The sequence below is a fragment of the Emydura macquarii genome, unplaced genomic scaffold, assembly GCF_026122565.2.
Source record: "Emydura macquarii macquarii isolate MOO-44397 ecotype Brisbane River unplaced genomic scaffold, CSIRO-AGI_Emac_v2 contig_2805, whole genome shotgun sequence".
Classification (NCBI taxonomy): Eukaryota; Metazoa; Chordata; order Testudines; family Chelidae; genus Emydura; species Emydura macquarii.
The window spans coordinates 3,494,511-3,517,143 of record NW_027132942.1 but is presented as its reverse complement, the minus strand read 5'-3'; the positions used below and the strand labels follow the sequence as shown (position 1 = coordinate 3,517,143).

At 50.8% G+C, this 22,633-nt stretch overlaps 1 protein-coding gene across 4 annotated transcripts in view; it reads left to right on the top strand.

Moving 5' to 3' along the window:
* The first annotated feature begins 229 nt into the window (after window positions 1-229).
* The window catches only part of DMAP1 (DNA methyltransferase 1 associated protein 1), a 36,147-nt gene continuing 13,743 nt past the window's right edge, over window positions 230-22,633 (top strand). For 2 of the 4 annotated variants that reach the window (XM_067567779.1, XM_067567782.1), the window contains exons 1-9: window positions 268-285; window positions 914-996; window positions 2,050-2,159; window positions 4,865-4,956; window positions 5,970-6,165; window positions 10,078-10,236; window positions 11,700-11,867; window positions 13,193-13,378; window positions 16,229-16,300. In XM_067567779.1, the coding sequence (XP_067423880.1) occupies window positions 2,058-2,159; window positions 4,865-4,956; window positions 5,970-6,165; window positions 10,078-10,236; window positions 11,700-11,867; window positions 13,193-13,378; window positions 16,229-16,300 (975 nt within the window). In that variant the 5' untranslated portion in view covers window positions 268-285; window positions 914-996; window positions 2,050-2,057. Of the gene's footprint in view, window positions 248-267; window positions 286-913; window positions 997-2,049; window positions 2,160-4,864; window positions 4,957-5,969; window positions 6,166-10,077; window positions 10,237-11,699; window positions 11,868-13,192; window positions 13,379-16,228; window positions 16,301-22,633 lie in introns of those variants that run through there. The other 2 variants (XM_067567780.1, XM_067567781.1) reach the window with 2 other exon arrangements.

Genomic DNA, 22,633 nt, shown 5'->3' with positions numbered 1-22,633 from the left:
TCTCTGCCGCTATGCCCGGGATCGGGATCGGGATCGGGGCCCGTGACACCAAGGGCGGCCGAGGGACAGAACAGAACCGGACCGCCCCGCCCCGCCGCGCCGCCGCGCGCGCTCGGAGTTCGCCGCTCAGCCGGGCCCGTGAGCTCGCGCCGGGCACTTCCGGTTCGGCGGGGCAGGAACCGGAGGTTCCCTTGGCCGGACCCGAATCGCCGCGACACCAGCCCCGGCTCTGCGCGAGACGCACACGGTGCGCTGCCGAGAGCGGCCCGGCCCGGCCCGGCCCAGGTGGGGGAGTGGGGCTGCGGGGTCTGATGGGGGAGGGGTCCGGGTCCGGGGGGAAGGGGCTGATGGGGGAGGGGCTGCGGGGTCTGATGGGGTCCGGGTCCGGGTCCGGGGGGGGGAGTTGGGGGGGTCTGATGGGGGAAGGGTCCGGGTCCTGGGGGGAGGGGCTGGGGGGGGAGGGGGGTCCTGGTCCTGGGGGGAGGGGCTAGGGGGGTTTGAGGATGGGGTCCGGGTCCTGGGGGGTTTGAGGATGGGGTCCTGTTCCGGGTCCTGGGGGGAGGGGCTGGGGGGGGGTCTCTGGAATTTGCTCCGAGTGGCTCCCGAGGTGGGGCAGGGATCAGTGGGCCCTGGGGAACCTACCTGCAGGCGGGGTGTCCTGAGGGAGTCACCGATTCAAGGCCAGAAGGGGCTGAGCGCTCTGATGGCCTAGTCTGACCTCCTCTATAGTACAGCCAGAGAGCTGCCCCCAGATCCCTAGGGCAGATCTGGTAGAGAAACACCCAGTCGGGAACTGAAAATTGTCAGCGATGGAGAATCCACCGTGACCAGTGGGTCTTCATTGCCATCTCGGCACCCCAGGGCAATCCCAGCCAGTTTGGCCTCTGATGTCATTTTGCATTTTCCCTTGCAGGTGGATGCTCAGGAGAAGCCCGGGCTAGCAGCCTTCGCAGCCGGTAGGGGTCTGTACGGAGCGGCAGTCTGGGATCCGGGCAGGTAACAGGACTGATTTTCACACCCCATCCCACTTGGGCAAGTGGCAGCTTCTCACTGCCCAAGATTTTCCTTTTTTTTAAAGTTTCTTTTTACTGAAGCCCCAGGGGAAAGCAGCCCAGCCATACTGGTGCCTGTGGGGAATGTGCTCTAATAAGAGTCAGCTTAGCTGGGTGGGTATCTGAACGGATGAGCGGTCATCCACGGGCATCTTTTATACCTTTAGGAGATGAAGATCCAGGAGAAGAAGTTGTAGCCATTGAAGTATCAGGTTTGAGATGGCTGGTCTCCCTGGAACCACTGGTTCAAATTCCAACAGCCCTTCATCCACAATAAATACATAGAATTCTAGGCAATTTATTGTGTGTCGAGTTTTGGATAAAACCTTACAAATGCAGGCCTTCTCTGCTCTCTGTGAGCACTAAAGATCCAGTGCGGTACCTGTCATAAGAGTGGAGGAGCACTTGGCTAGAAATGTCCCTTTCTTCAGCTGTTGTGCAGTGCAATGCACTGTGTGACACTTGGGGCCACTCCAGAGGTGGCTGCATCTCCGTTGGTGCAGTACATATAACGTTAAAAATATTTGGTGAATTCTGTATTATTTTACATTGGAAAAGTCATTTTTTCCCCCTCAGCTTCTTGGTAGTTTTAGGCTTGACCACTGTCCTTGTCAAAATAATTTTTTAATTCATCATCTGAAGCATCTATTGCTGGACATTTTCAGAGACAGGTTATTGGGCTAGAAATACCCTGGCTGAGCCAGTATGGCAACTCCTTTGTTCCCTTCCAGGAACAGGTACCTCCCATTGGTACCTCTCTCTGGGCTGTTTGCCATTTTCTGTTGCTAAGCATCAGAAGAACAAAGTTGTCCATTTTAGAATCCAGTCAAGTTATTGCTGAACGAGGCTGCATGATCTGGTCTGTTTGCCCTGTGGGGTGGTGGAGACTGGAGGGAGAGTAGCCAAGTGGTTCATTTTACAAAGAACAATCTGCAGATATGCCTGTGGATGCCCATTCATTGGGTTCTTGTTTTAACAGCTGTGTTTCTGTCTCCAGAGAGCAAGATGGCGACGGGAGCGGATGTGCGGGATATTCTGGAGCTGGGGGGTGTGGAATCAGAGAACACAGGAACCATCAATAAAAAGGATATCATCAATTCCGATAAGGTACTGGGGTTATGGGGCTGAACTCTTTGGCCCAGTCACCAGCTTGAAAATCACACTTGTGTCTGAAACCTTTTTACCCACTGTTCTCACAAATATCATCTTAAATGACCATAACTGAAAGAGAGTTGAGGAAAACAAACATTTCTTACTATTCTGGTGTTTTACTTTGGGTGTTTCCTTGGAGTAACTGGCATCTTACATGCAGTTCCATCTCCTGGGTTCCCTATATCTTCAGTTATCCATCTCCTTATGTTCCGGAGGGTCGTGTTCACAGAATCCAAATGTTTTGTCTAAATCTAAACAGCCAAATGCAAAATATCTGGCAAACTCAAGATGAGATGGCCTTGGGGTTAAGGCATTGAAACTGGGACTTTGGAGATCGCCAGTGATATCCATGGCTTGACCACAGGGTCCCATGTGACTTGGGCAAGTCATTTAGGCCTTATCTATATTAAGAAAATTTGAACTGTGCCTCAGTTTCCCACCTGTTGAATGGTATGATACTTCTTCCATACTTCACAGGGGCATTGTGAAAATAAATGTTGTGATGTGCTCAGGTGCTATGGAGATGGGACAATATAAACAGAGAGATGGGCAGGAACTCCAAATCCCAGAGAACCAAGAGTGTAGTGTGGGTCTCAAACTGTCCAATTTGAGATGAAACTATATAATAATAAAATGCCACCGCGCTCAAAGCATTCTCCAGCCACTGTTTCTCTCCACTGAAACATCTATTTCCAAATAGAAGTGCAGCTCCTCAGTGCGAAGACATTGGATATAATTGGCATTACTCAAAACCCGGTGAGAGTGTGTGCATGGTTGGAATATTAAAATCACTAGCTAGGAAGGATAGAGTAGGTAAAAGAGTTGTGGGGTGGCATTCTGCCTCAAAGACACCATTTCTGGTTTTGAAGTTAATGGTAACTCAGAATCATAGGATCTTGATTGCGTATGGATCCATGTACTAGCTAACAGCACCTTGGAGGGGGTATTGGTGCAGATCTGTTCTATGGCACCTAAGGAAACCAGAGACCAGAATGAGTTACTCCTTAAACACTTGTCCGTAATGTGTGGGAAGATAAACAGTGTTACGGGGGACTCCAATTTGGGGGAGACACCTTGGAGGTCTTAGGTAGCCAGAAGTAAAGCATCGTTAGTGTTTCTAAAACTTAGAGATGGTCGTTTTCTACTACAAAAGGTATCTTGAGGCAACTATGTTAGACGTCATTCTGATAGATAAAGATAAATTGATCAATGGGATGGAAGTTGGTGTTTGCCTAGGGACCGGTAATCATGACACGATTACATTCAATAAGAACAAACAGAGGACAGCCCCAACTGGTAATATATATACTTGATGCTTCAAAAGGACTAATTTACCAAAGCTGAGGAAAATTATGAGCAACATTGATTCAGAGGAAAAATGTAGACAGAAAAATGTGAAAGAAAATGGGGAATTCTTAAAGAAGTTTATTAGATAGCCAAGAAGCCATGGTCCCACAATCAAGAAAGAGGATAACTGGTTAAAATCCTGTCCTAGCTCTGTGACAAAGTGAAGGCAACAGTGGGGGTGTGGGAGGGGAAAGCAGCATGTAACAAATGGAGTAAAGAGGAAATAGATAATAATGTAAGTTAGGAAGCTATGAAAGGTAGAAAATCGATAAAAGAAGCTAAAATCATAAGGGAAAAATCCACACCTGCTAGGGCTGAGGAAAATATGGAGTTTTTAAAATATATTAGTAACCAAAGAAATTCCAACAGTGGTATAGACCCATTACTAGATGGAAATGTAAAACTGTAAATGATGCAGAAAAGGTAGAGGTGTCCAATAAATATTTCTGTTCTATACTAGGAAAGATGTAGGATGAGGAAGTAGTTTCCAGTCCCTTAGTAACTAAGGAGGGCGTTTAATAATATTTACTAGAGATATTTAAAAATCAACAGGCCTGGACAGCTGGCACCTAAGATCCCTGAAAGAGTTGGCTTGGGGAGATCTCTGGCTTCCTGATGTTAATTTTTAAAAACTTTGGAATATTGGGATAATTCCGAAGACTAGAAGAGTTCTAATGTTGTCCCACGAGTCAAAAAGTGTTAGCTGGAGGAGTAGAAAGGTGATTTTATCTCTGTATGCAGCATTGGTGAGATCAGTACTGGAATACTGGGTCCATTTCTGGTGTCCACATTTTAAAAAAGATGTTGAAAAATTGGAGCGGGTGCAATAAAGAGCAACCAAAATAATTTGAAGTCTGGAGAAAATGCCTTATTATGAGAGACTTAAAGAGCTCAATCTGTTTAGTGGATCCAAAAGAAGACTGAGAGATTACTTCAATACAGCGTGTAAGTACCTTCATGGGAGGAAAATTCTGGATACCAAAGGGCTCTTCAGGCTAGCAGAGAAAGGCAGAACAAGGACCAATGACTGGAAGCCAAAGCCAAACAAATTCAGTAAGAAATAAGGCATGCGTTAACAGTGAGGATGATTAATCACTGGAACAAACTATCAAGAGAAGTGGTGGATTCTCCATCTCCTGGTGTTTTCAAATCATCACTTGATGCCTTTTGAGAAGCCAAACACAAGTTATTGGACTCCATACAGGGGTAACTGGGCGAAATATAATAGCCAGTGATATAGACATCAGACTATGTGATCTAATGGCTTCTTCTGCCTTAAACTCTAAATCTATAACCATAATCTTCTGTTTCAGAAAAAATCCAAGAAATCATCTGAGACGCTGACGTTTAAGAGGCCGGAAGGGATGCACCGGGAAGTTTATGCACTTCTCTACTCTGATAAAAAGTAAGTGTGTCTGGTTAGTGGTCTGCTCGGTCTCCTGGGAGAGCTGGCACCCACCCATGGCTCCCACCTGCTATTGCCTGGCCTAGTTACACCTGGAATCTGTGACAATCCAGCCCCTAAAATTTAGCTCCTGCAGTCTCATCTCCTCCAGGCCTTGGATCATTTTTGTTTCTCTTTCCGAAATGGGGAGGCGGTGCTCTGTGTGTGTGATGAGAAAGATGCAGTCACCCCAGAACTACACCAGCTGAGGCAGCATAAATGCCCTTTTGTATCTAATTCCCCTGTATGTGCCACCAGGAGTAATAACTGCTTTTGCTTCCGCAAGCGTTGTGCTGCAAACTCCTAGATCTAAGGTCAGAAGGGACCATCATGGTCACGTCGTCTGACCTCCTGCACGTTGCATAGAACCTCACCCACACACTCCTGTAATAGACCCATAACCTCTGTCTGAGTTACTGAAGTTCTCAAATCACGAGTTAAAGACTTCAAGTTCCAGAGAATCTGCCATTTACACTAGTTTAAACCTGCTAGTGACCCATGCGCCGTGCCGCAGAGGAAGGCGAAAACCCCTAGGCTCTCCGCCAATGTGACCTGGGGGAAAATTCCTTCCCGACCCCAAATATGGCATAGTCCATAGCAAATGCCATCCCGCAGAGGGCTCCAGCACTGGCTGCTTTCCAGACAGCTCTTCCTATCAAACGCCTCCGTGCTGTTTGTGCCATCTCCAGGTGTGAGACTTTCCATTGATGCATAGTGAATCTTACCTCGCTAGCAGTCGCTACACCCTCTTCATCTGTTGTGTCTTGGTGGGTTTGACTCCCCTTTGGAGCCCATCAGTATTGAGTGCTAGCTGATTCAGAGCGATTGAGGAGGGATGAGGGGGTGGGTGCTTTTGCATGACCCAAAGCCAAAGTGCCACCCCAGAGCTGCGCATGTTGTCTTTTATCCTGGGGAGTGCAAAACCAGGAATGGGGCTGCTGCTTCCATCAGCCTGGGCCTTCTCTCCTCTCCAGGGATGCGCCTCCGCTGCTGCCCAGCGACACGACACAGGGCTATCGCACAGTCAAGGCAAAGCTGGGCTCCAAGAAAGTACGGCCCTGGAAGTGGATGCCCTTCACCAACCCCGCAAGGAAAGACGGAGCCATGTTCTACCACTGGAGGAGGGCAGCAGAAGAGGGAAAGGATTACCCCTTTTCCAGGTTCAATAAAGTAAGTGGAAGCAGGTGTGCGGGTGGGGAAACGGACAGGTTGTAGTTACACAGCAGGAAACTACCCTCTGCATGGTAGCTCAGATGAGAGCCCAAGAAGCCCTTTTTGGCACACCCGGACTCAAGTTATATTGGGCGATATCATTTTAAATCACAGTTTGGCCTGCTACCATGTGACCTCAGGTGGCAGTCTCACCTGATCCTTCAAGCCAGGTGGGTTCGGAACCTAGTCAGAGCGTGGCAGGATTACCTACGTGCCCCAGGGAGTGCTGTGGGTGGCACTGTTGTTTCGTCTGAGTCAGCACTGAACCAGTGCCCCATCATGGATCTAGGGGGTGCTGTGTAGCAAGCGGGGTCATGTTTTTAATGAGACTTAAAGTCTTAGCCCTTGTCATCCTGGACCAAGTAGCAAATTTTGGGTGTTGGCTGCGGTTTCCTTGCCAAATTCCGACACAAATAATTACGTTCCACCTACCTGAAATTTCCCCTGGGGTTTTGGTTGTGTTCAGTGCAGTATACTTCACTTCCTGTCCTAGACTGTGTAGCTGGGGCAAGTCACAAACTGTCCAATTTGAAATGTTGCTGTGCATTGTTCTGTATATCTGCTGCCTTCTGGGTCAGTCATGACTGTGTTTCAGGGATTAGGGTTTTTATTTAAATATATGTAAAACCCACAAAAACTGAAGGACGGGGCAACAAAATGGCAGATGAAATTCAACACTGATAAGTGCAAAGTAATGTACTCTGGAAAAAATGAACCTCGTTACACATATCAAATGATGGGCTGTAAATTAGCTGTTTCCAAGATCTTTCTTGAGAGATGTCACAGGAGATAGTGCTCTGAAAACTTCCGTTCAGGGCACAGCGGTGGTCAAAAAGGCTAACAGGATTTTGGGAACTACTAGGCAAGGGGATAGGAAATAAGAGAAAATATCATAATGCCATAATGCCACTATATAAATCCATGGTGTGCCCACAGCTTGAATTCTGTGTCCAGTTCTTCTATGATTCTGTGAAGTCTGGCGGGGCCTGCCATGGCAAGTGCATCAGCACCCCCTTATGGCCGGTAGTATCAAAGGCTGCTGTCAAATACAAGATCTGCACCGGGACACCTTTGCCCGGTCCCTGGAGGTGACCAACAGCCAAGAAGACCCGTGCGGTCTCCGTGCCTCTCCCAGGTCTAAAGCCAAAAGAAAAGGAGGTCGAGGAAATGAGAGGAAGATTCCAGGGACTGTCATCTCTGCCTTACCAGCACCTTTCTGCAGACCTGGGGTACTTTTATGGCCCCCAGTCCCATAATATTAGAGCACCTTACAATCCGGAATGTATTTATCCTCTCACCACTGCCGTGTTACCCCCATGTCACAGACAGAAACTGAGTCTCAGAGCGCCCAAGTGACTGGCCCAAGGTCACATGGTAGAGCAGGGGCTTGAACCGGCGTCTCCCATGTCCCACCCTGGGATCGGCGCCCTACCATCTACCTCATTCATCTTCCCACCGGGTTCTGGGATCGGGCAGTCATTGGCAAGGCTGCCAAGCCTGTTGACAAGATGGGTACTAGCAGCCAGCCTTTGAAGGGTGCTGGCATGAGAATCTCTGCCGCTAATGCGCCCAGGATAGCCCGGCCAGGTGTTAGCAATTACCCCAGACGAGCCAGAATGCCAGGCTGGAGCTTGCCTCTCCTCAGCATCTCTGGAGCCTCAGTGAGTGTCTTTGTGCGGTGAAGCACTCGGGGCCCCCCTGGCTGAGAAGTGCTGTCGGAACGGGAGGCTCAGAGCATTTCAGAGCCACCTGCTTGTGCTGGCCATCCGGCTGCTGTGTGGCATTGACTGTAACACTGGCAGAGCATGGCACAGCGTCGCCCCTTGCATCTGCCCTGCTCCTCAAAACGGAAAAAGAAAATCTGCGATTCCAGCATGCCGTTCTTCTCAGAGGGCACCTAGCCATCCGAGACTAGCAAGGCCTTCCAGTCCCTGGGCTGGGAGCAGTCCGCTGGAGGTGACAGGCTCTGGAGCCCGTTCTGACGTTGTGGAGCCAGCCAAGCTCCTCTCTTCCACCCCCCAGCCTGGTCTGGATTGGGAGTGCTGACCCATTCCCAGCCCCTTGGCCTGGCCAGGCCCCTGTATCCTTCTAACTGAAATAAATGATCCCACTGTATGTATGTCCCATAAGCCAGCTCAGTCAGTGCTCGCACCCTGATGTCTGTGGTTCAGAGATGCTTCTCAAGTGTGGTGTTTGCTCAGGTCCTGTGTCAGCGTTGTGCTCCTTGCCCTGGCAGTCTGAGCACGCTGCAGCAGACGCTGGTGACGTTTGACGCAGGATTGAGTGCCCCCCGGCCCCTCGGAAAGGGTGAATGAAGAGAGCAGGTGGTAGCTGGGTTGGTGGCCCACCGCTGCCCCACATCCAAGCCTCAGACCTTTGTGCCGGTGGAATACAGGCCAGGTGCTGGGTGTCGGAGGGGCTCAGTCTGCTGGGGGATGGTCAGGTAAGGGTATAAGGCAGGACAGGAGGCTTCTTTGTTTGCCAGGTCACAGTTAATGGCAAGGTGCCGCTGCTGGGTGGGAGGAAAGTGCTTGGTAGAACGGCGAGGAGCTGAAAACACGAGGCTCCTTGCTTTCCAGCCAGTCGATAGCCTGAGTCAGTGGCTTCTGGGCGAGGGCCCGCTGACCACTGCCTGTGCACGCCGTTCCCTAGGGCCAGGAGAGCAGATGGAACGAACACAGTTGGCCTGGGAGGAGAATGTTCCCCAGAATGCCATGTGATGCCTCCCTCTGCCTTCAGAGGGGGTCCCTCTTGGTTTTGCACCTGCCCGTGGTGGGGGGCAGGTAGAAATGGGACCATGCCGGGAGGCCTGGGCAGGTCTCCTGGACATTTTGCTGCTTGGATACCATGGTGATGGCACACTGGAAATGCATAGCGATACTTCCCAAGGAGACCCTGGAGGGCCGGGCACGGAGGACTCCTCATAGAGCCGTAGGATGGCAAGAGAGCTCATCTTGTCCCATGCCCTGCACTCATGGCAGGCCCAAGCATTATCTAGATCGCCCCGACAGGGGTTTGTCTAACCTGCTCTTAAACATCTGCAATGACGGAGAGTCCACAACCTCCCTAGGCGATTCATTCCAGTGCTGAACCATCCTGACAGTCAGGACGTTTTTCCTAATGTCAAAGCAAAACCGCCCCTGCTGCAATTTAAGCCCATTGCTTCTTACCCTGTCCTCAGAGGTTAAGAACAGTTTTCCTCCCTCCTCCTTGTAACAACCTTTTATGTACTTGAGATCTGTTCTGATGTCCCCCGTCAGTCTGCACTTCTCTTCTCCAAACTAAACAAACCCAGTTTTTTCAATCTTCTCTCCTAGGTTTTGTTTTCTGGACCTTTCATCATTTTTGTTGCTGTTCTCTGGAGTTTCTCCCGTTTGTCCATATCTTTTCTGGAACGGGGCACCCAGAACTGGACACAATTCTCCAGCTGAGGCCTAATCAGTGCAGAGTAGAGCAGGAAGAATTACTTCTCATGTCTCGCTTACAACACTCCTGCTAATACAGCCTGGAATGATGTTTGCTTTTTTTGCAACAGCATTACATTTTTGCCCCATATTTAGCTTGTGACCCACTGCGACCCCCAGATCTCTTTCCGCAGTATTCCTTCCTAGGCAGTCACATGACCCCTTCCACTTGGCCTTCAGCTCCGTCCTGGCAGTCGCTGCCTTGGTGCGCGGGAGCACACGGGATGGGACGTGGGCAGTGTCCACGGGAGGTGCACCTGGAGAAAGACTCAGATCCCCTTGCCCTGCTGTGCCCTGGGGTTTTGGTTTGCGCCGTCTCTGCCGTCTGTAGGGCAGCTCGAGAGAGGCTGCATCTGCTGGGGGCAGCCCAACGAGTGAGCCATCTCCTTTCTCTCTCCCTGCGCAGACGGTGCAGGTGCCTGTGTATTCGGAGCAGGAGTATCAGATGTACCTGCATGACGACGCCTGGACCAAGGCGGAGACAGATCACCTCTTCGACCTCTCCCGGCGGTTCGACCTGCGTTTCGTGGTGATCCACGACCGCTACGACCACCAGCAGTTCAAGGTGAGTGGCGGAGGCCACCGGGGTCACACTGCCGGGAGATGTGCTGAGCCGCCGGCGGGGCGAGGAGCAAACGGCCCTTTACACCAAGTTAATGAGGGGAAAATAATGAATTATTGGCAGGGAAGAGGATTGAACTTCCAGCACGGGGTATTACTGCTCGGTTTGTTGGTAATTAAATCCACCACAACTTGCGTTAGTTCCCAGTTGCATTTTATTAGGAAGTCATAATCCCTTGAGAAAATGGTCCCTGCCAGGAAATCCGCTCACGATGCACTTCAAGGGAGGCAGGCTGAGGGAGCAGAGAGGCCTGGATGTCCGGACTCCTGGGTGCTTGTCTCACCTCCGGGAGAGAGTTCAGGGAAGGACTCGTTCTTTTCCAGATCTGGCTGCTGACTTGCTGTGTGACTATGCACAAGTCTTTGTCATGCCTGCGAAGCCAGGAGCAAGTCACAGAGCGAAGTAAAGAACCCAGGAGTCCGGACTCTTCGTCTTCTCCACTAACGCCTAGCCCACCCTGTTTGCTTGTGAGGTAGGGGGGCGTTCTGGGGGAAACCGAGTCACTGCAAGGTTTTGAGGCTTGTTAACAGCCTGTGAGATCCTCCAATGAGGGTTGTGGTAGCAGGGCAGAGTATTTGCTTTATAACAAAGCACACCGGCGTTAAAGCAGCCCAGACTCTCCTTGTCCCAGTGCCAGTGTGGTGTCAGGGCAGGCCGGGGAATCCAGAAGTGAATGACTGCATCTTGCACCCCTTTGTCGCACGCAGTTTAGACTTCATTCATTGCAATGCAGTTCGGAGAGCGACGCGCTAGCACTCTTTGTCACGGGGTCCCAGATATGTGTCATGTGCCCCTTGTGAAATCCGTGTCTGCAGCTGGAAGCTTTTCCACCAGGCCCCATGGTCTGCATCAGAGCTTTTAAGAGCAGCTTTCTCCTGTGGGCCCCCGCTAGGAAGCTTTGGGCCCTTTGTGCCTGCCCCAGTCTCTACTGGCAGGAGAGAGAAGCCGCCGCCTGATACGGATAACACGTGACGTGTGGGTGTGGCACCTGTCTGGAGGCTCTGAAAGCACGTTACACAGGAGGGAGAGGATGGGTATCTCATTTTAGCGAGAAGGAAACCGAGGCCCAGTGCAGGAACTCTCCCAGTCACACAGTGAGTCGGTGACTGTCAGGGCTGGAGCCTTCCAGTCCTTTTCTGTAGCCCCAGAGGGGCAGGTGCATAGTGAAGGGCGCATGTAGCAGTGGTTGGGAACCCGCAGAGAGAAATCCTGACAGAAACGAGGCCGCTCATCCAGGCCACGTAGCAGGGCAGGTAGAGGCCGCCTCTCTGCTCCTTGCAATTCCATCTCCCAAGCTTTGCTTCTGGGGGTGTGGCCCCCTTCCCCCAAAGGCTGGGAGCAGACGGCTGCAGCAGGCCTCCTTTAGCCCTCTTGTGACACTGTCCGCTTTGTGGTGTGCGCCATAGAAGAGGTCGGTGGAGGACCTGAAGGAACGGTACTACCACATCTGTGCCAAGCTGGCCAATGTCCGCGCCGCCCCAGGCACCGACCTGAAAATCCCCGTGTTCGACGCCGGCCATGAGAGGCGTAGGAAGGAGCAGCTGGAGAGGCTGTATAACAGGACCCCAGAGCAGGTAAGAGCATGAGTGCGGGAAGGCAGCTGGGCCACCCCTTCCCAGACCCTGTCTCCAGAGTCAGTCACTACTTCCCCAGTGCAGCCCGCAGCTCCTTGGGCCAGTTCCCGCACAGGAAGCCCCTTGTTTCTGTTAAATAAGACATGGATCAGGGTCCCGTTGGGCTAGGTGCAGTACAAAGGTATGGCCCCCGCCCCACAGGACTTCCAGTTTGTGTCTGATGGGTGAGAGGTGGCTGCATCAGACAGGCAGAGCGCCGTGAGGCGGTGATTTGGCACCGTTACTTGGCAGAAGGTGTGGGGGGGAGAAGCAGGGTTACGACCTCTGCCAGCACTCTTTTGGGGCTCACAAATTGCATGCTGACAACGGCTGCTTTAGGTATTAGGTGACTGATAACCTGGCATGGGGTTCCAGCCTTCGGCATGGGCCGTGGCCCGAACCGGGTTCCCTTGGGCCTGAGATGTTTTTACATGTTTAACCAAGCTGTGTGAGATGCCTGGTCGCCTCTGAACTCTTTCCAGGCTGCGACTTCGCCAGGCTTCCCATCAGCTGCCTCAGACTGCCAGGGCATGCCGGCTGCACTTAGCCGTGCAGGCAGCAAGCGGGAGCACTGAATCCTGGGGAACGAGGCAGCGGAGTCTTGCTGGAGTGCAGTGGGGCTGTAAAGTCACGGGAGGCTCAGATCTTCCTCTCTGGTTAATTAATGGCAGCTAGCTGCAGCAGGGTCCCGGTGCCCCCAGACTAGGAGCCGCCAGGACGACTCCTCCATGTTCCCAGGGAGCTGGTGAGAGAGCGCCCCCCCCTCCCCCCCAGTCAATGCCCCCTGCTCATTATTTCCTACCCCTTGGTTCACCCCAGCCTTGTGGTGCTGCTACTTTCGCTTGGCCCATGGGGGTTTGATCTGTCACCCATGCGTGCAGGGGAACTGGAGTCACTGGGGTGATATAAGGTGCTTCCTTTCCCAGGGGCCGAGGTTGCTGCCCCCACAGTACTTTCGTGTCGTGTGTCCCCCCCCCCCTCCCCCCTCCCCTCCCGTTTGACCGAGGAGCCTCTGGAACATGTCAAATTGAGTTCTCTTCCTAAAGGGATCGGGTTTGTCAGGGGAAAAACTTCAACCCAGGGTGGGATCTAGCTGCCACCTGCCGGGCCCTTCAGACCTGATAGCTAACAACCTCAGCAGGGGCTCTCGGGCCCCATAAGGGAACCTCTGTGCAAGGCCAGGTGCGGGGCAGGCGTGGAAGCGGAGCTGTGGTCGGTAGGTGGCCCCCTTGCATTGCTTTGCCGCCTCTGCTGTTCTGACTGGCTCTCCTCGCTCCGACCGGCAGGTGGCAGAAGAGGAATATCTAATTCAGGAGCTCCGGAAAATTGAGGCCAGGAAGAAAGAGAGAGAGAAGAGAACCCAAGACCTGCAGAAACTCATCACGGCTGCCGACACCACCACCGAGCAGAGGCGAGCTGAGCGCAAGGCTCCCAAGAAGAAGCTGCCCCAGAAGAAAGAGACGGAGAAGCCTGTAAACATTTCTTGTCTTTCCCGTTTGTCTCTGCGGTCACCGGGTAATGTTCATTTCCTGAGTTCTCCCACCAGGACCGCTCGTGCCCTGCCGGTGCCAGGTGCTGGGCGCTGGTTGGGGTGGGGCGAGGCTGCTGCCGTGACCCAAAGAGAGGTATATTTTCGCTAGCATATGTGGCCTAGGAACTAGGGAGCCCGGATTTGTGGATTTCAATTCAGCTCTGCCACCGACCCACTCCGTGGCTTTGGGCAGTCGGCGTCCCCTCTTTGTGCCTCAGTTTCCCCATGTAACTGATGGTGCTACTTCCTCTCCTCCCAGGAGGGGCCCCGATGCTGAATCAGTGGGAGGGGTTATTTTCATGATAAAATGGCACAGAACTGATGGGGCCAGCTAGTCGAGCCGCCCGATCGCTGAGAATTGCGGCCCCTCTGCATTGTGAGCAGCGGGGACATTGTGCCGCTGCCCGCAGCTGGGCTGTTCTCATCTAGCTGAAGCAGGGGTGGGTGGAGAGAGGAGAAGGGCCCTGCTGGCAGCTGTTGCTTCGTGCTGCTTGCCCAGCTAGGAGCCAGGCAGCTTCTTGCTCCAAAAGGGGGTCTCTGGGCAATGAATACAGTGACCCAGAAAGCCGAGGGGCTGTGGGGTCAGCTTCCCTTGGTGGCTGCTGATTGGCTGGCACAGCGCAGCTTGCCCACCGCCGGAGCATCCTGTGTGCTGAGGGCGAGAACCCAGAGGCGGTGGGAGCGGAAAAGGGGTGATGATGGGAAATGGCATCAAAGGCAGTTAAAGCTGCCAGCTGCTTTGGTCTGTGCCCCCCTGCGTGGCGGCTCTGGGCTGGTGTCTGGCTGCATGTACGCACCCAGGGAGGCAGTGTCTGTTGTTACACTAGTGTCGGTTCAGCCAGGACGGAGTCCATTAGGAGTCAATTACCAACTCTAGCAGGGAAACGGTAACAAAAAATTGCATTTTAACAAAGAATTTGAATCAAGAGCTGCATCAGCATCATTCCCACAAAGGAAAATCATTTACCAAAGAGTCAATTGAGGTTGAAGCATTTACAGCTTGTAGAGGCGTGCAAGGTAAAAGAACCCGTTTAATTGCTCATGCACTCAGTGCAGTCGGAGCTGACGCGGCTGAGCCAGAGACCTGGTTTTATCCCCGTTGCGTCCCTGGACCTGACTGAGGGCCCCAGTGGCAATGCTTCAGGGGCCTGAGAGCCGCATGGTGGGAAATGGAGCAGGGTGTTTTTGGATTGCGGCATCCCCCACCCACCGTGCTCTCGTAATCCAAGCTGGTAGGCTACACCTTACCGACGATCAAAGTGGCTGGTTTCGCTGGCTGGGTTTGTTTGGTCCTTGGGGCACGTATTGGCCACCCCGCTGCATTTAGAAACAATAGAGCCCAAGGTCTGTAGGGATTGATAATTTGGCCTGTGTGTCACCCAGTTATTGAGTCAAAGATTTGCTGGTTAGGGCTGAGAGTCAGTGCCCATTGCCCACATAGCGCAGGGCTGAGATGGCCAGACAGGGCAAGCAGTAAGGTGCATTTTAAAGCACGATGCAGAGTTCTGACGCAGGTGGCGATTGTTAGCAGGAAACCCATGGAGTTGAGTCTCTGGTCTCGTAATTTGTCGTGATCCCTTTAGCCTGGTAAAATCTGAACCTCATCCAGAAACCACAGCAAAAGCAAACCAGAGCGCCTCTGAGAAATTAAGTTAGAGAGCAGCTTGCCTGTGTCACTGGGCATCCCGGAGTTTGAGATGGCTTTTGCTTTGGGGGAGCCTACGAGTGAGCAGAAGAGAGACGCATTTGACAAGGACAGTACAGAAATCAGCAGATGCTGTCCTCCAGGTATATCGCCCACTGAGCCTTAATGGTTCCCTTAGGGTTCTGTAGCACTTGTCCACTCCAGAGGGCCTTGCCCATTGTACATCGGGGGATCGCTGAAATGCAGTTGCCTCCAGCCTAGAAATGTGGCTGCTGTCTATGGAAATGTCTCTGCACACTGGTGACTTTTAAGGGAGAGAAGAGAGATTTCTCCAGCTGAAACTCGGGGGGAATTTAAGGGAAGTAGGACACAGCTCCCAGAGCTTGTCACTTGGGCAGAAAGGGTGAAAACCCAACAGCAAAGGATCTTGCAGGTATTTTGTTCCCACTAATATTTTCAGTTTGGTTTAGTTGTCGTTTAAAATGCTGTTCACTGAATGCTCTGATCAGTCACACACGTAAACCCCCCGCAACAACAACCAAGCCTCTCCTGCTGCTGAATCAGATGCCCTGCTAGTCAGTGAGAACCTCACAGGAAAGTCAAGCTGTGTTTCGAATGTGAGGAGGGAAAGTGAAAGCTGTGAATGAGTGAATGAATAAATGGCAAAATATAGGTAAAAAATGCAGGCCTCAGTCAAGGAGAACTGTCCTTATTATATCGTGAGCGTAATGAGTGTGCTCAAAGCTGGACAAATCATAGACTGCATGGCGCCTGCCCCATAGGGCTTACCCTGGAAAGGCCAGGTCCAGAGAGTGCTGAGTGCCTTCAGTTGCTGAGCTGGGCCTTAAATTAGACTAGGGCACTGTGGTCACACCCCCACATCTGAGGGGTGCCGGCAGGGGCCACGCCTTCATGTGGTGGCTTCAGCGGAGAGCATCACAAAAAGGTGCTTTGTGTTTTCCAGAGGGGTCTTGGATCTGAGTGTTTTCCTCAGTGGTTTCTCTCTGGGGTTTGCTTGGGATTTTCCTCTCCTTCAGCTCTGACATGCGGCCCTGGCAGGTGGCCCTGTGTCAGGAAATGGTGTTTCCCCTTTATGTCAACCCGGGTGTTTCCTCCCTCAACACATCCTGTCTCAATCTCTTTCAGGCTGTTCCTGAGACTGCTGGCATCAAGTTTCCCGACTTCAAATCTGCAGGTGTCACGCTGCGGAGCCAGAGGGTAGGCTGCTGCCCTGGTCCTCTGCGGCCACTGTTAATAGCTTTCTCTCTGTCTCTCTCTTCCTATCCGTTCTCCTGTCATAGCTATGGAAAGTCAAGATCTTGGCTCTAAAATAAGCACCGAGTCTGGTCTCCAGTAGCAGGGTGGGCTGTAGCCAGGAATATTGGCTGTGGTTGAGCTATAGGCCCTGCTCCGCTGTATGGTATAAAGGCCCTCTTGTGTGCAAACATCTGAATCTGCCAATGTCTTGTGGCTGTTAGTCGTCACCTAAGCGGCTAGACCCAAACAGCAAAGCCAGGGGCACCTGTCTGACCCAAACGGAGCACACAGCCCAATGCAGGACACCTCCTAGCGTGCAGACGTTAGCGCAGTGTAAGATGTTTTTAAGGGCCAGATTTTCCCATTGTGACTTACAGAAGTTGGCCCGTCATATTTACGTTTTTTTAACTTCAGAAAGTATTGGTTTGAAAAGCCCCAAGTGCCTGTTTTCCCCTCTGGGCGAACAAGTAGTAAACCCTCACGTCGTTTTATGTGCACGACTTGACATCTTTCTGCTAGCAAAAGACTTGGGAATATTGATCCTGGTAACCCACCTGTGTGACTGAATGTTCTCAGGGGCTTTGATATCAGCCTTACAAAATCTCATTTGTCTGGAATAAGAGCATCTTTCTTTTTTTATAGGCAGGTAAAAAACACCCTTAGTCACTTTATTATCATCATGGTGATGGTGGGCAAGCAGATATTTTGTCTAGCCTGGTAGATTTTCGGGACAGTTTGCAAGACTGATTCACGGAATGCTCCTTTGATGTCAGGAGATGTAGGAAATGCGCTGGGAATCAGAGAGCAGTCTGTGGGGAGTGCTGCCTGCTGGGCCCACGGGGCGCGTGTTAGCAGTGGTGGTGGCATTGCTCAGGCAGGTTACTGAGGAGAGCAAGCTGTGGGGATCCCATTTCTTGAGGAGATGCCAGTGCTCTCAGCTTTGCCGTGTGTTTGGCTGATCACGGTCTCTAGTAAGCCAGAGAGCACTGGGAGGCAGTGAGCTCTGGGGCGGCGATACATCTGTGAAGGTTCGTGGGGACGTGGCAGATGTGTTCTCCAGCGCTAATTTATGGAGATTGAGCTGCAGTTTGAAAACTAATAAGGGAGGTCTGTATTCGGGTTGGGGTTTTTATTCCTACTGGAAGCAAACCTGAGCAACATGTCAGTGACAGAACCATGTGGCAGAACCAGCAGCTTTCTTCTGGCCGGATAGGCTGATCAGAGGCCCACGTTAATGGAAATGAGTGCTGCGGTCTGTGGCTTTCACTCCTGTATGTATATAGATGTAGGGGCCGGGGGGCAGGGCAGTCCAGATGAACGGGCAGAGCGTGGCAGTTGGGAATTTCCGACTCCCGTTTCCAGCTCTGAAACGGACTGCCTTGGGCGCCGTTGGTCACTCACTTTAACCTCTGCGTTTGAGTTTTCCTGTGTGTAAAATGGGGTGAAGAGACTTACCCACCTCACTTGGCAGGGCTGAGGATTCAGCAGCTGAGGCTTGTGCAGGCACTGGAACAGAGCTAAGCAGTATTGTAGATGTCTGCTAGCCTGGGCGTTCTAGTTCTCGGGTCTATAGACCACTCCCAGCCAGGCCCTGGACACGTCCCACAGCCTGACAGTGACGAAGGGGAGTAGTGCTGCAGTATTTACTGTCACGTCAGCACGGGGTGTAAGGGCTTTGCCTCCGTGGTCACGCCCAATAGCCAGGCCTCTTGCTTGGTGAGCTGTCTGCTCCTAAAGTGTTCCATGAGACGCGCTGTATGAGACCTGGGGGCGGTTGTTTCAAACGTCAGATGTACCTTTTATGTCATGTTTTATTAGGCACCAGTTAAGAGTATGTTGAATTTTTCACTCAAAGCTGGGATTCAGCTTCTTTGTTTCATATGAAAAATGCCCCCAGCCCTCCTCAGAATTACAATACTTACTGTTCGGCTGTAGCATGGATTGCAACTAATTGTTTAGTTAGTTCAAATTCTTTTTAAAATGGCTCCTTGAAGAAGGATAGCCTTTGATTTGTCTTTAATGGTCGTCGTAATCGCGTGAGACAGACTTTTCACACGTCCCATGTAGTCAGGTAAAGCTTACTGAAATCATGGGCATAGGTAGCATCTAAAGACTTTTGTTCTAGGCTCAGTGGTCACTTACTGCCATTATTCCTCATCACTGAACGTTTCTCCTTCGGCAGAGGCTGAAGAATAATCGTCGGAGAATCCCACAAAGGGTCCTTTCTCCCAGTGGCTGCAAGCGGTTGCTTTCCTCAGTGGGACCGAGGCCATAGGCCTCCAGTCACCTGCTCCTCACAGAGCTCCTTTCTGCTTCCTGCCATCGGGAGCTACCGTCCCAGCAGGGCAGCATGGAGTCAGTGGGTACCCTAATTGCGGGCCGTCGGTAGCCTCAGTCCCACCGAGAACAATGGCAGGCGGTGGCCATTTTGAAAAAGGGCAATTTGGGGTGAGCTCCTTGGAAGGGAATTTTATGCTGTAGAAGAAACTAGGTGTGGGTGGGGCGCGTGTGCAGGGGAATGTGGGGAGACAGGAGGGAGGGGAGCCGGTGGGGGCGACGCTAGGAGGGAAAAGAGAAGAAAAAATAGAATGTGCCTTTAAAAATCCGTTGATTCTTTTCCGTTCTCCCACGCACGAACCAGCCTTAATCCTAAACATGGTTATTGCGTGGTGTCGCTGCAGGGCAGCGTTAAGGTGGTTTGGGTGTCGTAGCTGCATTTCCGGGCCTTAATGGGTGTGGATTGCTTTCAAGCTTAACCTCCAACTCTGAATTTCCTGGGTTTATCGTGCTTGCTTTGGGATAATTACCAAATCCCGGTGATGTATTTTCCCCTCTGTTGTTTATCTGCGGTCTCAGCCTTAGCTCTACCGTAACAGGTTTGTCTGGGAATTACGAGTTGTTGTCTTGATACTTTCGTTAAGCTCTGGCAGCAGGCCCCGTGGCGACAGAACCCTTGGCCATGGGAAAGAAGGAAGGCTGGGAGTGTGTGGGCCTGTCCCACAGGCTGGGGGGCTGAGTGGGTGCTGTTGTCCCGTGGTTCAGTCGGGGGCTGGGGGCCAAATGGCTGGAAGTGAAAGAATTAAGCGTTGTCTCCTTTGGGAACAAAGCAAACCCCTGGGATGAAAAGAAGTTCTCTGAGCTCTCAGATCCGCAGAATGCACCGAGGGACATGATTCAATCGTTTAGTTCACAGCCGGGCACTTCCCTCCAAAAGAGGCTTCCAGCCAGCTATCTGACTTGCTACCCACTAACTAGGATCTTGTAGACAAATTGCCGGTCAGGCCAATTAAAAAAGAAATAGAGGAAGAAAAACTTTGAACACAGCTTTAGTTCCCATTGATTCAAACATTCGCCCTCACTGGCTTTTAAATATTTACTAGCCAGCTGAGCATTTCTTAGCACTGATTAACGAGTTACAATTTACTTGGTTGGTTTTTTTCCTTGGGGCGGGGGCTGGGTTTCTGCCACAGCTCCAAGATGAATGAGGCTTCCAGTGAAAGCTGGGGGTGGGGTGGGGGGTTTATGTGCGTGTGTTTTAAAATGTTTGTTCTTCATATTTGATCTGACCCCTAATTAAACGGCCAAGCATGCTGGCTGTTTACTCTCCATCAGAGGCTCTTGACTCTGCTCCTTGCCTGACGTTAATGCAAACCCAGACCTCATCAGCTGCTAACACGTGAAACATCTGTCTCCCCTCCCTTGATCGATAACCTCCCTTCGGAGCCTGGGCTTTGAAAGCAGCTACATAAAATATCAGTTATATTTATTTGGATTTGATAAATCTAATTACTTGAAGCAATTAATAATTTATTTGTTTAGTATTGATTGCACTCCGAGGCATCTTGGTAAGATAAGCTGATGGTAATCAGCACATCCGGATCAGCCAGGAAAGTATATATTTCCGAGTCTGAAATTTCCTATGGGCGAGAGAGCTGAACTGTTCCTGGCGCTTCTCCTGGCATCTCTTCTGTAGTGAAATCCCCCTGTGCAAATGCACAGAAGTATCGGGCATGGGAGATTACTTTTCATAGGGGAGGAATGCACTGATATACTGTAACAGGCTGATCCAAATTCCTGCCTGCGGTATGTGCCAGTGGGTATGTTACATAAGGTATCACTAGTAAGGGGTGTGTGCCTTTTTAATACCTGTATAGAGTTAAAACTCACCTGTATGTAACGATAAGGAGAGAATGGAAAACGAGGGCCTTTTTTTTAAGGGGGTGATGGATAAAGGGATACAACATACTCAATGGGCTAGAGAAGGTAGATCGAGTGCTTCTGTTCATCTTTGCTCAGAATACAAGAGCAAGGGGGGGGGCAGTCAATGAAATTGAAAGGCAGCCAATTTAAAATTGCTAAAAGGAAATACCAAAAAGGTTGAATGTTAAGTGGATAACGAGATCACGCAGAGTTACCATAGGAAGGATTGAAAAACACGGAAGGGATATGCACATTCCTGCCTCCGGGATCAGGCAATCTAAAACTGGCAAGGCCTGTGCCTGACGCAGCTAGGGAGAATATCCACAGTTTATTCCCTGACATCCGACTGCCAGACTTGTTGTGCCTTCCTCTGAAGCATCAGCTGCCTAGCACGGTCAGAGGCAGGATCGTGGGCTAGTGGATCACTGGCTTGATCTAGTCTGGCAGTTCCTGTGTTGAAGTCAAGAATTTCAATGCTCGGAAGTCAAGAGTTGGCCAAGTTTAGGTTGAGTGCAGTCTGAACCGTGTTGTGCACCTTCGCTGTATACAGTCCTTGGCTTCATGATCATATTATTTTTCAGAAAACGATTGTTTTGTTTCCACCTTAGTTACACGTCTTGTAGCATCTAGGACTACATGCTTTTATTCTTCCATTAACAATGTAACGTAGCGTACGTATCTCTCTATTTTGGGGTACCTGATTTATTGATCAAGCATTCGCTATGTTAATCATTTGGTCACCAGAAGTATTGTACATTGAAACAGAACATTTCCTTCAGAGCTAGATACACTGCCCGCAGTTTTCTAATCGATTGAAGTTACTCAAACTGTTTGCAGTGTCCTACATCTCAGTATATTCTTTATTTCTTGTTTTTTATTCTGTATCTGTTGTTTGGAAGCTTAGCAAACTTCTTCTTTCCTTGGTTCCGAGTCCCTCTCTCAGCATGGATAAAGGTTTGACATTCTTCTAAAGGGAAGCTTTCTAGTAAAACCTTTTCTTTAATTTCCTAGAAGAATTTGTTGTGTGCAGAATTTATGCTTTTACACTTCTGGTTTGAAAGTTAGCAATAGATTTACCTTGAAGCCAAGTAAACTGCAAAATAATCATTTCTGTAAATCAACACAGAAAAGTGTGTTTCTAAGAACATTCATATGTTGAATAGTAGCTTATTTACCCCAGCTAGTATTGAGCATCACTGATACTGAATGTGTAGCTACTGAAATTTAATACTGTAATTTGATTGTAAACCTTCCTATTTGCCAACAGACCGTGGTCTCCCATATTAATCTGATCCCTAACATAGTACAGATAACCTGCAAATATGTTTTACTGTTGTCTCATCCTTTAAATACCTTCCTGAACTCTCTTATCCCGGCCCACGTAGATCACTGTGCAGAACTACAAGATTGCACGCCGGATCAAAGGCTGTAAGGGGAAAAGAGTGTAATTTTATTGGAGAAAGAGAATGGGATTGTATAATTAAAACCTGATAATGTATGCGCTGAAGGAGGCCAAGTTCAGACTGCACATTCCGTCTTCGTTTCCTCCCTTCTTGAGGTGAAATGCGCAGTCCCATCCACGTACATTTTTGTGTGTGAGTTTCCTGGTGGTTTGAAATTCCAGAGCTGCTTGGCTAAACCTAGCTAGTGAGGCTCTCGCCTCCTGTGGTTCTTCCCAGCTGTGGGAGAGGAAGCTTCCTGCTCCAGCTCCCCAGGGGAGAGGCTGCCCGTATGTCCTAGGACAAAAGAGCATTCCTCAGGCACAGCTTCAGCCTTCCTCCTCCTGCAAACCTCCCAGGCTCTGCAGGAGTCGAGAGACATCAGTGCGGAGCTCATTCTCCCACTGACAGCTGCCCACGGAGAAAGTTCTCTGCATCGACTACCTGCGTGTGGAGACTAGCTGCAGTGCTCCCGAGGGCCCAGTGTCTGTTAGCATTGCTAGCGCATGTGCACACGACAGAATCTATCGCCCGCTTTGCACAATGGTGGAAGGGCACAGTTCTCTCGGCTAGCAGTGCTGAGCGTTTAGAATGGCAAAACTCAGCTGGTTTTGAGTTGGGTGAGGAAAAGTCTGGCCTAAAATGGAATTAAACC